This window comes from Acomys russatus, chromosome 17, assembly GCF_903995435.1.
Source record: "Acomys russatus chromosome 17, mAcoRus1.1, whole genome shotgun sequence".
Classification (NCBI taxonomy): Eukaryota; Metazoa; Chordata; class Mammalia; order Rodentia; family Muridae; genus Acomys; species Acomys russatus.
The window spans coordinates 24,383,961-24,398,139 of NC_067153.1; the positions used below are offsets into that span (position 1 = coordinate 24,383,961).

The window sequence follows — 14,179 nt, forward strand, 5'->3', positions numbered from 1 at the left end:
GTGTAGGTCCATGTGTACACTTTGCTTACAGTGTAAATTCAACATGCTTTTAAGACTTTCTGTTTTTATCTGTGTTCTTGCCTCTGTGTGTGTGCTATGTGTGCTAGAGTTTCTGTTTTGAGCTGTTTGGTATGGGTGCTGGGAAACAAACTTGTCCTCAGCAAGAACAGGCATTGCCCTTTTTTTTTTTTTTTTTTTAACAGTTTTACTTTTAATATGGTTTCCTTGTCTACACAAACTCCTTTTCTGACTTCAAGAATTTGCCCAGTGACAGTCCTCAGAATGGCGAGAACTCTGCCCAAAACTCAAAATTCCCAGATACCACAAGAGCCGACCTAGAAAGCAGATCTCTGCAGGTAGCAGTTTCAGGTTGCCTTTCTGCATCTGAATGACACAGATGGACCCTACACTAGGAGCACATCCAGAGAGGTGGGACATGAGGAGACTTGTCTCCTATGAAGTGTGCCAGAAGGTTCTGCCAAGCCACTGTGGGCAGTTAAGAAGAGCCGACCCTGGAATGCTTACCAAGCGCGTTCCCAGCGTTGTCCTGTATTCAGCAGTGAGCCGGGGACTGGTGTGGCCGTGTCAGGGTTAGTTACAAGTCCAGCTGTCACAGCCAGGCAGCTGTGCTCCACAACATGGATATGTGATGTTCCCAGCCTACTGCGGGTAGATGTTTTGCTTAACACTCTTTAAATACTGAAAGGGAAGGGAGGTACTTAAGAATCCATCTATTTCATAGGTGTTTTCTATACATTTTATCAGTGAGAAATTCTTCTTCCCCTTTCTAGCCTGTGACCCAAACAACAAACGCCTTCGTCAAATCAAGGACCAGATTCTGACAGACTCTAAGTACAATCCCAAGATCCTCTTCCAGTTGCTGTTGGATACTGCACAATTTGAGTTTATACTCAAAGAGGTAAAAATATTAAATGAATAGCCTTAGTCCTTAGGGATTTTTTTTTTTTGTGTGTGTTTAAAAATATTTTTCAGAGCCAAGTGTGGTGGCACACATGTTTAACCAGCACTCAGGAGGCAGAGGCAGATAGATCTCTGTGAGTTTGAGGCCAGCCTGGTGTACAAAGTAAGTCCGGGACAGCGAAGGCTACACAGAGAAACCCTGTCTTTAAAAAAAAAAAAAAAAAAAATCAGAAAACATTATGATTTAGTTGTGTCTCTGAGTCAAACTACAGCTTCAGTCTGCCTAGCACTGTTTTTTTATAGAAAGTGACAGAATTAAGCATTTAATAACATTTTGTTACAGGGGAAGTATATCAGATTGTGGAGATTAGTCTAATGAGAAACACAGAAATTTATGAGAATCACACTCATGAAAATCTATGCAAAAACTAGGGTTTGGGTCTCCGGAGATAACACAGAGGTTAACAGCTTGCTGAGTGTCTTAGTTACCATTGCTGAGATTAAACACCATGGCCAAAGCAGCTTGGGGAGGAAAGGGTCTATTTAGCTTACACCTCCGTGTCACTGTTCATCATGGAAGGAGGTCAGGACAGGCACGTAAACAGGGCAGGACCCTAGAGGCAGGCGCTGCTGCAGAGGCCATGGAGGAGTGCTGCTCACTGACTTGCTCAGCCAGCTTTCTTACAGAACCCAGGACCACCAGCCTAGGGATGTATCACTCACAATGGACTGGGCCCTCCCCCATCAATCACTAATTTAGAAAATGTCCTACAGGCCTGCCTGCAGCCTGATCTTATGGACGAATTTTCTTAATTGAGGTTCCATCCTCTCAGATTACTTTAGCTTATGCCAAGTTGATATAAAACTGTCCAGTACACTGAGTAAATTGAGGACTAGAATTCAGATCCCTGGAACCCACTTAGATGCCAAGTGGGAATGGCAGCCCACCAGTAGTAGCAACTTCCTAACGTGAGATGCAAATCCCAGTGCAAGCCGGCCAGTAAGACCAGCAGGCTCTCAATTTGACTGACTGCTCCTGCGTCGGTGGATGAGATGAAAGAGTGGCCAAGGAGGATTCCAGCATTTAACTTGCACCTCCGTGTGCATGCTGACTCACATGCATGTACAAATGTGCTTAGGCACAGACATGCACAGCACACATAAGCATTCCTGGGAACAGAAGCCAGAGCTTCTGAATGCCCTTAGAGAAGGCTCTGCCACCGTGACACACAAAGCAAGGGAGTGTGCTGGAGAACATCGCAGAGATGGGCGACATGACAGCCGCGCTCTCTACAGCGCCTTTCAGTTATATCACTCCTGTGTACAACAGTGCTCCCTTACGAACATACTATCTTGGCTGCATGTGGTGACGTGTGCTGTCAATCCCAGCCAGGCCAGGCCTGGGTCTGACTAAGCAAGTTTACATCTCTAATCGAGTCATTTTCACTGGACTCTGAAAGCAGTGCAAGCAGCTTGCTTCTGTCAGGAGGAAACAGAAGAGAGAGAGAAGCAACTCCAGAAAGCTTGACCTCCCCGTGTACGTGTGCCCGTGCTCCCGCACATATGATGTATGCACACACAATAAGTGAAGTGTGTTTTAAACAAATGAATGCAACAGCCATGCTCTGTCTGCAGTTCTGTCTCACCAGACAGGAACACCACTGAGTTCAGTGAATAGCTTAGGGGGGGGGCCTGAAGCCACTCAGCCTGTAATCAGGGTTGTTTGGTGATGTTGCTTTGCCACTGTTAAATGACACTGATTTATCTCGGGCACTCAGGGCAGATTCAGCTTAAGTATCCTTTCTGGATGACCTCCTCTACCGACGCCACAGCCTCACCTGCAGCTGACCAATGCAGATTCTCTTAAGAGAAAAATTAGGACCCATGCATATTTATCTCATAAAAGCACAGTGTGAAAATTCTGTGCCTTGTGTGATATAACATGGCCTTTGATTAGATATCAGTGTGTGTGTGATGTGTATTATATGTATTGTGTATGTGTACATATATATGTGTAATGTATACATATATTGTATATATAATATATATTGTGACTTTGTTTCCAAGGGAGGAAAAAAACAACCTTGAGTTGTAAGTTGTCCACTAGCCAACTCTTATCTGCGTAGGCTTACGGGTCATGGAGAGAATTAACAAACAGAGTTGCCATCTACTGCGACAAGAAGGGGCCTAAGGAGGTCATCTAGTTCACTACTTCATTCTCTAACAAGATCCTTCTGTGACGAAATTGGAATCATGAGAGTTGTTCCCTAGAAAAGGCCACAGAGCAGTGTTCACAAATGTAATTTCATATCAAGTGCTGATTCCCAGGCCTACCCAAGACCTTCTGAACTGAACCTTCAGCGCCTGGGAACATGAACCTTTTGAAGCCTTCCTTATGTGCACGCAGCCTGTGAACACCTGTCTGGCTTTCCTCTTCATATTTATAATGTAATGATGCAAAGAGATGGCATCAGCATCAGTGGTAATTTCTGGTGCATCCATGTATACAGACTAAGTTTCTGTGGGGGTATGTTGTGTGTATGTGTGTTTTCATGTATAGGTAGGGGTGTGTGTGTGTGTGCGTGTGTGTGTGTGTGTGTGTGTGTGTGTGTGTGTGTGTGTCACAGGGTGTATGCATATGGAGGCCAGAGTTGACATTGGCTGCCTCTTAGGTCACTTTCAGTCCATGTGTAGAGCATGGTCTCTCACAAAACCCCAGAACTCAGCAATTCCAGCTAGTCTAGCTGCCTGGCTTTCTCTGCCTCCACACCTGCCTGATTTTTATGAGTTCTGGGGATCCAAACTCTGGTCCTTACCTGCCCTCCAAGCGTCTTATCCACTGAGCCACATCTCTGGCCCTCTGCTACATGTTCTTTTAAAGTAAGTTGGATTCATTGAGGAGCTCTGTGTAAACTGTCTGACCTGAACTTTCTCTTGAGTAAATAAATACTTCCATCTTGTCAATAGATGTTCAAGCAAATGCTTTCAGAGAAACAATCCAAATGGGAGTATTACAAGAAGGAGGGCTCCGAGCGCATGACCGAGCTCGCTGATGTCTTTTCTGGGGTGAAACCACTAACCCGAGTGGAGAAGAACGGTAATTGCTGCGGGGAGTTACGGGTGTGCTTAGATTGCTGAAGCCTTGGGAACTGGCTGGTGCTTTCCTCGTTGCTGTCAGAGAATCCCTGGCAAAACGAATGTAGGGAAGAGAGGGCTTATTTTGCCTCACAGTTTGAGGGTGCAGCTGGTCTTGGCAGAGGTGGTGTGGAAGCAGGGCTTGAGGCTTCTGCAGCCAGGAAGGGCAGGGTAAGTGCTGCTGCTTGGCTCACTGTCTTCTTTTTAAGTCCACCTCAGCCGATGGGCTGGTGCTGCCCACTCTCATGGTGGGCCTCCTCCTTTAAGCCTCTCTGGGAAGCCCGCACAGACATGCCCACAGGTGTGTCTCACAGCTGCTTCTAAACCCAGTCAAGCAGGGTATGGGATTAGCCTTCACTCTGACCTTGTCAACAAACCCTGCTCTCATCAGATGGAACTGTGTCCCGCACGGCCGCGCTCTTAGCAATCTGTGTTTAGTCTGTGCCGCTTCCAGCTAGACTTCATGTTCCAACCATTCTTTGAAATATGAACTAGGATTTCCGATAGCTCTGGTTCGTGGCTAGGGCTGAGAGCCATAATCCACCCCACCCTGGTAGTAGATAAAATTCAGTGTATTGATTTGCAACTGGTGGAAGGAAATGAAGGTCAAGGAGCTCTGCGGTCTTCTAGAAGTGCTTGATAGCTGGGTTACTGATAGCTATGGCCTAGACCCCAAGATTCTTATCTGCTGATCTTGTGCCCAGAGCACAGGCCATCAAGTGGGGCCGCAGGCCGATTTTGTTTGTTTTGTTTTGTTGGTAGTGGCGGTGGTTTTGTTTTCGTTTGTTTGTTTGTTTGGTTTGGTTTTGGTTTTTGGTTTTTCAAGACAGGGTTTCTCTGTGTAGCCTTGGCTGTCCTGGACTCGCTTTGTAGACCAGGCTGGCTTCAAAGTCACAGTGATCCACTGGCCTCTGCCTCCCAAGTTCTAGGATTAAAGGCGTACACCATTGTGCCCAGCTCCCACAAGCAGTTTTTTAAAGGAAACATCCTAAGTTTTACTTTAATGATTTTGATCCTGGGTCTTTTAGGAAATCTTACCTTGGTTCCCAGCACCTACATGGCAGCTCACAAGTGTCTGTAAATCCAGCACCATGAGACCTGACACCCTCTTCTGTCATCTGCAGGCACTATACACATGTGACACATATACATACATATAGAAAAACACACATACACATAAAATAAAAAGAAATACATCTTTTTTTAGAAATCTTTCCCAAAAGACAGTCTGACCACTAAAGTCATAAGTACTATGGCACCCCTAACCTATTCAGAATTCCCACAACCCTCTGCTCCCACCTCACAGTTCTGCCATGTTAGCCTCCTCCTTGCCCAGAAGCTTCTGCTTATATTTGACCTTCACCTTAGAGATAACTTTCTTCATTTCTGACAACCCAAGTCTCTATCCACCTTCACTTCTCCAGAAAACTCCTCAGTAGGTCCATGTCCTGTCCAATGCCAGCGCCCTCCAACCCTCTCCAAGTCCACGAACACCTTAGTACTTCCCGTTAGCAGCCTGAGTGTGGGCCTTTAACCCTTCAGTAGTCAGTGTCACAGGCGGAGCTGTTCATGCACAAAATCCAACCTGTGTTGCTAGGGCACCTGTCCTCCACATTGTTGTTGATGGTCGGAGAATTGTTGGGCGCCATGTTTATCACGTGGTAGAAGTGCTATGAGAACTGCGTTCGTAACAGATGGATTACATCCAAAGCTACAGGAATTCTGAAGTCTCAATATGCTTTCCTTGTTCTTATATTAATAGAAAATCTTCAAGCTTGGTTCAGAGAAATCTCAAAACAAATACTGTCTCTAAATTATGATGATTCTACTGCTGCAGGCAGAAAAACTGTGCAACTGATACAAGCTCTGGAGGAGGTAAGAACGGCAGTTTAAACCACAGGGCTTGGGCTGGAGAGTCAGCTCAGCAGTGAGGAGGGTATGCTGCTGCGCTGAGCTGCTCCTTCAGAGGTGCAAGTCCCATTCCAGCCCCACAGCAGGCGGCTCACAGCCACCTGGAGCTCCGATGCCTCTGGCCCCTGAACACCTGCACTCGTGCACATGCGCACACTCAGATAAGACAACACACACACACTTAAAAATAATTTTTAAAACCTTGAAACTATGCCTTAGGTGAGAAGTTACACCTTATAACCCACCTAATAAAAATATATCTGAGAGTATAGTTCATCAGAAACAATCCCTGTAGTGTTATATTCATTATTTTAAAATTAGGATAATGACTGAGTGGTCAGCATTAGGAGAGCTGTAGCAAGAATTGTGAATCTGAACTTGAATAAATACATATTTTAGAAACAAAATTATGAAAATAATATAGAAATATTGGGGAGATTATGGTAAGGTGTAAAAACAAAAATGTAGGTCTATGCCATCTTTTAGATATGTAAAATGTGTGTGTGTGTTTGGAGGGGAATAGTAGAAGTAAATATACAAGAAATAAAAGTAGTTACATAGTGATATTATTCTTGTGAAGAGTCTTACTTTCTTTTTGAAATGTTTAAATTTTATATATCCTCAAAAATGACTACACTCAAAGAAGTGACTCTACATCACCATTCTTAAAGTTTTAGTTATCTGTGGATGTTGGCTTAAAACGACATAAGGGTATCAGCACACTACCTCAGACTAATTATTCAAAGCATCAGCTATACTCTCTCCTTTTGTTATAATTAACATTTTTCATGCACAAGGTTATTCTGATAGTCACTATAAATAGCAGCTTTATCTCATACTTCCAGTTAGCTCAGAGCATCTTACATAAACGTGTATTGGGGATTTCCTAGTCTGTACTATAGCTACAAACAGCTTCATAAACCTCCATTTTTGTTATGTTTTGTTTTGCCATATTTATTTTGGCATATAGCCCAGACCTCTTGAGTAGCACATGAAAATTTGAGGACATTAAGGAAACTGCGAGAATGTAGCAGTGTACTGTACCAGCACTTGGGTTGTACTGTGACCCAGTACAGTTTTAGTAGTGTGGGCATACTCAGGATGATTGTTTTCCAAGGTGTGGTGTTTCTTCTAAAGTGGATGATGAGCATGCTGCCTTGTTACGTTCTCTATGCATGGGAGAAGAGCAGGAGGCAGTTCCCAGTCCCAGATACTGTGTTCTTTCTTAGAACTTATCTTGTAGATTGCTGAAGCTTAATTTGAAATGAAAACTTTGTCAAAAAATTGTTAGTGAGTGAGTAGTTTATTTGAAGTGGAAAAAATGCACAGAAGAAGTTTTTTGGATTTCTATAATGCAGGTTCAGGAGTTTCACCAGTTGGAATCAAATCTGCAAGTTTGCCAGTTTCTGGCTGACACCCGGAAGTTTCTCCATCAAATGATCAGAACCATCAACATTAAGGAGGAAGTCCTGATCACAATGCAGATTGTTGGGGACCTTTCTTTTGCCTGGCAGTTAATTGACAGGTAATGTGGAAACACTGATGTTTACCTTTGATGAAGGCCAGGAGGTCCATCTGCTTACCATGTGTTCCTCTTTACAGTTTCACATCCATCATGCAAGAAAGCATAAGAGTAAACCCATCCATGGTTACCAAGCTCAGAGCTACATTTCTAAAGGTAAGCAGAGAGTGGCCATGTCCATCCTCTGGCAGAGGAAAGAGTCAGCCTTTTCTCTACCATCATCTGTCACTAAACATTTATGAAACATTTCATCAGTGTCTTAGAAAATGTTCTAGATCCAGCAGCATCAAATAATCAGCCAAGGCTTAGTTCTTTATGTAAAAATAAAAAGTAAGTCTATGGCTTGTTATCAGCAAATGTTTGATCTCTATCTGATATGGACCTATGTGCTGGGATCTTATAATAGTTTCTTGAGTGAAAAGGTATCATGAACACAAAGAGCTTCCGTGGAATAGCAGCAGCGTGGTTCAGAGTTGCTTAGCACGGCGACTCCTCCACCTCTCTCTGGCTAACTCAGTCAGCAGAGGGCCTGATAACGGACATGTCTCACAAGTTCCCAGCTGCTTCCGGTGGTCAGTGGGAGAAACACTGCTACAAAAGCAGATGGCTGCAGGGGTTGTTTTGTTTTGTTTTATTTATTTACTTTTAACTTTTCATTGATTCTTTGTGAGTTTCACATCATCCACCCTGGTTTTACTCATCTCCCGGTCTCTTCGTATCAGCCTTCCACCCTTGTAACCTCCACCCCAAAATAAAAACACCAACAAAAAAAAAAAAAAAAAAAAAAAAAAAAAAAAATTAAGCATAGAAAACATCTTGTTGTGGAAGCTCTAGTATGTCACAGTGTGTCCGCACATCTTTGCCTGCAGATGCACTTTGCAATGAGTCATCGGTCTGTTTGAGGGCTCTGGCTTCTGTGACACCATCAATATCAGATCCTCACTGGGATCCCGGTTATCCTGTTGTTCCTCTGTGTCATGGTTATCCTGTTGTTGCTCTGTGTCATGGTTATCCTGTTGTTGCTCTGTGTCATGGTTATCCTGTTGTTGCCCTGTGTCATGGTTATCCTGTTGTTGCCCTGTGTCATGGAGATCCTGTTGTTCTTCTGTGTCATGGTTATCCTGTTGTTGCCCTGTGTCATGGTTATCCTGTTGTCACCCTGTGTCATGGAGATCCTGCTGCTTTGGATCAGCAAGACCAGCCATTTCACACACCTCAACAGTCCACAGATGATGTTGATTTGGGGGTGGGCCAACTCAAATCCCTGGTATTTTAATGTGTTGTCAGAACCCACGTGCGGCATGCTGACACTTTGTAGATGTTTCCTTCTATTGAGTGAAGTGCAAACGTCGTGTTGTAAATTCCACTTTCGGAAAATAGATTTCTAGGGCATTTATGAAGCAAGAAACAAATGTATGTTGTTTCCTTCCAGCTTGCCTCTGCCCTTGATCTTCCCCTGCTACGTATTAATCAAGCAAATAGCCCTGACCTCCTCAGTGTGTCCCAGTATTATTCAGGAGAATTGGTCTCGTACGTGAGAAAGGTAAGAAGTGTCTCCAGCTGAGTTTCACTGGCTAGCTGCTGCCTTAAGCGGTGCCCTGATGGAGCATCCTGTCCTCCAGGTTTCTTTCCAGAAGTTTCCAATACCACAAAATAAACATATTATTCTTACTGCACCTGCAGACATGCAAGTGTGATTTTGCTTTCTAAGGCAATCATGCTGGTTTTCACCCACTTTTGGCCTCAGAGTTGTAGAAGCTGAGGAACAGAGGTGATGTAGCCTCTTCACAGTCAGAGCTGGCTACTCAGGTGCAGATCACAGCTCACGCAGCTTTACCAGAATCTAGTGTAGGTCTTCTGGAGAATTTTGGTCCTTGTTCCAAACATTTGTGATGGATCAAGAACCCAGCCATGTCTGAGTTCAGAATCAGTCTGTATCATACACTGGCTGAGGACTGTTTTAAACTTTTTCATGTGCATTGGTGTTTGCTTGCATCTATATCCGTATGAGGGTGTTGGGTCCCATGGAATAGGAATTACAGACAGTTGTGAGCTGCCACATGGGTGCTGGGAATTGAACTTGGGTCTTCTAGAAGAACAGCCAGTGCTCTTAATCCCTGAGACATCTCTGCAGCCCACTGGCTGAGAACTTCCTGAGATGTTAACTGACATCTTCAGCATTGGTCTCTTAAATCTGTAATAGGAGCCTGATAAATCATCCTGAGCATTTTTGGGATTAACATACTCTCTGAACAGTTAATGGTGGGGGGGAGGGGCGTGAGCATCTGCTTTCTAGAAGTTGTTTGTTTTGAGACAGCTTACTGTATGCTGTGGCTGGCCTGGAACTTGCCATGTAGACCAGGATGGCCTTGAACTCACAAGAGATTTTTCTGCCTCTGCCTCCCTGGTGCTGAAATTCAAGGCATGCACCACATAGCACCCTTCTAACAGTTTAAAGACAGTTCTTTTAAGTTTCTCAGCATCTCTCATTATGACCAAACTGCCATCCTACACACTGGTACCCTTCTTGCTGGCATATTCACTGTTCATCAGCTAAAAGACAAATTAGTATAGGTACTCAACTGACTTTCTTCCCTGTCTTTTCATCAAAGGTTTTGCAGATCATTCCAGAAAGCATGTTCACATCTCTTCTAAAAATCATAAAGCTTCAGACCCATGACATCATCGAAGTGCCCACCCGCCTGGACAAGGACAAGCTGAGGGACTATGCTCAGCTCGGCCCACGATACGAGGTGACATATTCCTGTGCCTTCTGTCTTTTGATATTTGAAGCCCCAACCCATAAAACATCACAGGCCAGTGGCTCGTGGCACATCCCAGGGCCCAGCAGGTCACCTGTGATTGTGTTCTCTCACTCTCAGCAATAACGTGGTTTGCAGGTTAGTGCATTCGCACCATCACTCTTGACAATGCCCTAGTGCCCTTCAGAGCCTTCCTCACCCATGAGTCCTCTGGAGAGATGGAGCTCTTTTCTCTTGAGCACTCTGGCATTGCCCTTGTTCTTCTGTGTTACACGACCTGGACATTTCACATCCATGCTCCTCCCTTGTACATACAATAGTCAACTTACGGTCACATTCCAGAACATCCTTTATAAGTTGAAAATGTAAGTGAAAAGTGCATTTAGTACAACCAGGCAGCTCAGTACAGCAGCTTATCTTGAGGCCAGTCCTGCAGTTTAGACGTGAGAAACAGAACCCAGAGAAGGGAAGTGCTGTGTTAAAGGATGGAGAACTGCTGACAGCGACTGTCCTCCAGCCTAGCTAGCAGCAGTCTTTCCTTTGCCCCAAGAGCCTCACTTCCATCCCCGGTGCATGCACACCACTGTCCTTTACACAGCCACAGCCATTTCCTGTTGCCTTCGCCCGCTGCACGACTGTACGCCAGTCCTTTAGCCTTGCACTGAAGTGAGGACTCTCCTGTGATTTATTTCCTCTCCTCTCTCTCTCTGTTAAAGGTTGCCAAACTCACTCACGCCATCTCCATCTTTACCGAGGGCATCTTGATGATGAAAACGACCCTGGTGGGCATCATCAAGGTAACAGTTGTGCTGCTGCTCTGGTTAGGCTGTGGCTATTTGTTTTGTTTTTCTGGTAATTACATATGTGGCCATCTGGTACTGCTCAGGAATTTTGGTTTTGAAGGAGCATTATAATCCTGGTTGCTCATAATTAAAGACAACCATATGACATGAACTTGGAATTTCACCTCACCATCTCCTACTGGCTATAAGAGAACACACGTTACATGTAATGAAATAATTAAAATGTGAAACAGTTAGAAACTGTCCATATCTGCCATCTTGGTAACATGTTGTAAAATATCGTGAAACTTGCTAAGATGTACAGAGTCCTGGGGAGGCAACAGGACTAAAACTCAGTGCGCCCCTGGAACAGTGGAAGAGGGATAGAGATTTAGACATCGAAATCATTTAGTGATGAGGTGGGAACATGCTGCACTGCAGGCCCTGCTAGCTGCCTCCCGTTCTTCCTGACCTGCCTTTTTCTGACTGCATTGAGTGCCTTTGGCTTGCACTTAGGTGGATCCCAAGCAGCTGCTGGAGGATGGAATAAGGAAGGAGCTGGTTAAGCGGGTTGCGTTCGCCCTCCACCGAGGACTGATCTTCAACCCTCGGGCCAAGGTACAAGTGCCAGAGTGGATCTGTCACTCAGCCACAGTGTGCACTGAACGCCCTCCTAACAAGATAGGTCCTTCTCTTCTGAACATCCAGTATGTGCGGGGAGGTGCCAACAACCGATACGTTTTTGACCCTTCCTATAGTCCACTCAAAAGAAAATCCCTTTTAAAACCAACACACTCGTCCCCTGCACATCCTATGTTTAAAAAACTGAACTGACACTTACAATTCAGAGTTACTTATTGTCCAAAGAACTTGTTCACCATAACACAGATAGAAACTATAAAACCTGTGAGGTTTTTTTAAAGTTTGCATTTTCTACTTAAAAGTATAGTAGTTTTCTAAGGAGAAAAATGAATAGGCCTGAAATTTTTACATAAGGAATGTTTCACTTCAGTAAATTGAACTGAAGTGTTAAGTGTACAGTATTAAATGTGTACCTCAGTTGATACAGTGAAGTTACCAATATTCATTGTTCTGTCCTGTACATGAGGCTTCCTTCCCAATTGAGTGACGTCTGCTCTTGGCTGAGTGTCTAACAACCCTGCCAGTCAGCCTCGGTGCAGAAGGAAGTATTTCTAAAGCTTTGGCTGTGTGTGAAGCCATGACTAAGGTCCCTGAGCGTCTACTGTAGGTATTAGTTTGACAGCTTGCTCCCATTGATGTTGTCCTGTCCTCTTCTCTATAGCCAAGTGAGTTGATGCCCAAGCTGAAAGAGCTGGGAGCCACCATGGACGGATTCCATCGTTCTTTTGAGTACATCCAGGACTATGTCAACATTTATGGTCTGAAGATTTGGCAGGAAGAAGTCTCTCGTATTATAAATTATAATGTGGAGCAAGAATGTAATAACTTCTTAAGAACAAAGGTATTTAACAAGTTTTTAATTCTTGGCTATATCTATTATCTCTTAATATTTAAAATACACACTCCAGCAAATCATAGCAATACCACAAGAAAGCTTTTTGTTGCTGTTGTTGTTTTGTCTAAATAATTTTTCTGAAAGCCATTAAGTCCCATGGAGGACCGTCAGGAGATTTCAAGATAGCGTTGACATGGGACCTGGCCTCAGGGAGCTTTCTGTGTCAAGGACCGAGCAGATGTCACTAAGTGTCTGTAGCAGCTGCTGCTCTGCTTATTGGAACCCAGGGGTCTGGGAGTGGGAGACTCGGGATCTCTCTTGACTTTGTAGTGCTGTTTGCTTGTTCAAGAACCACCAGAGACCTTCCACAGCACCACTGCCACTCTCCATCCTCCAGCAGTGCACGGGCTTCCGCCTTCCTCATGTCCCAGCCAGCACTTGCTGCTGTCCGATCCCCAACTTTAGCTAACCTTGTGGGGTGTGAAGGTGCCGTTTTTGATGTGTGCTTCCCTAGTCCAGTATCGTATCATGTTTATCTGCGTGTGTGTGCGTGTGCGTGTGTGTGTGTGTGTGTGTGTGTGTCTTCTTTTTAAAAAATGCATACAAGAGTTGTTTCTTTTCCATGAACCACAAAATAACACCAAACTAAAGTGCCATTGCTTTTACGCAAGGAACTGACACATGAAGGTAACACTTTCAAAAGATTATTTAAGTTTATGATATTTTAGATTACACTGGCCATGTCAACTCACAAGACACACACACACACAAAAAAAACCCATATTTCTCTATCTCTCCATATTTCTCACTTTTCTACAGCCTAGGCTAGCCTCCAACCCACTGTTTAGCTGAGGATGACCTTGAACTTCCCATCCTCCTGCCTCCACCTCCTTAGTGCTGGGACGCAGGCCTGCATCACTGTACCTGCTTGATGAGGTGCTGAGGATGGAAGCCCAAGTGTTATTCATGGTAGGCAGGCAGGCGCTCTACCCACTGAGCTACCCCCCAGCCCTCATGTCCCCTTTCAACAGTTGTTTCTTTTCGTTTTTATGTTCTAGGTAGATTGGGTGAGGGGTTTGGTGGTGATTTAAAATTCTTCCCATTCAAAACCAAGGCACGCATAATTGTCACTCTTCACACAGGCCCTGTAAAATTATGTAAAGAGGGGCCTGGGGAGATGGCTCAGCAGTTTAGAGCACTGTCTGCTCTTCCAGAGGTCCTGAGTTCAGTTCCTGGCAACCATGTGGTAGCTCACAACCATCTATAATGTGATCTGATGCCCTCTTCTGGCCTGCAGGTGTACATGCAAATAGAGTACTCATATATATAAAATAAATAAATAAAATCTTTTTTAAAAGATTATATAAAGAAAAGATATCCAGTTAGACTATGGCTGTGTTTTCTAGATTCAAGACTGGCAGAGCATGTACCAGTCCACTCATATTCCAATCCCGAAGTTCGTGCCTGTGGATGAGTCTGTAACGTTTATTGGTCGGCTCTGCAGAGAAATCTTGAGGATCACAGACCCCAAGTAAGTATGTCTGAGTGTGTCTGAGCTTCAGACCTCTAGACATCCATGCCTGTGTCACTGAGGTATGCTCCCTTGTCCCTAGCTGTCATCTTGTACTTGTCAACACATCCTGGCCATTAAAGATGACATGCTTATTTC

General features: G+C 44.3%; 1 protein-coding gene across 1 annotated transcript in view; it reads left to right on the plus strand.

Annotated features, from left to right (window-relative positions):
- The window catches only part of Washc5 (WASH complex subunit 5), a 48,824-nt gene that overhangs the window by 19,445 nt on the left and 15,200 nt on the right, over window positions 1-14,179 (plus strand). Inside the window, exons 10-20 of the mRNA XM_051159624.1 lie at window positions 792-919; window positions 3,889-4,018; window positions 5,819-5,931; window positions 7,326-7,492; window positions 7,570-7,645; window positions 8,922-9,032; window positions 10,102-10,242; window positions 10,968-11,048; window positions 11,550-11,651; window positions 12,337-12,516; window positions 13,917-14,041. Of these exons, the coding sequence (XP_051015581.1) occupies window positions 792-919; window positions 3,889-4,018; window positions 5,819-5,931; window positions 7,326-7,492; window positions 7,570-7,645; window positions 8,922-9,032; window positions 10,102-10,242; window positions 10,968-11,048; window positions 11,550-11,651; window positions 12,337-12,516; window positions 13,917-14,041 (1,354 nt within the window). The remainder of the gene's footprint in view (window positions 1-791; window positions 920-3,888; window positions 4,019-5,818; window positions 5,932-7,325; window positions 7,493-7,569; window positions 7,646-8,921; window positions 9,033-10,101; window positions 10,243-10,967; window positions 11,049-11,549; window positions 11,652-12,336; window positions 12,517-13,916; window positions 14,042-14,179) is intronic.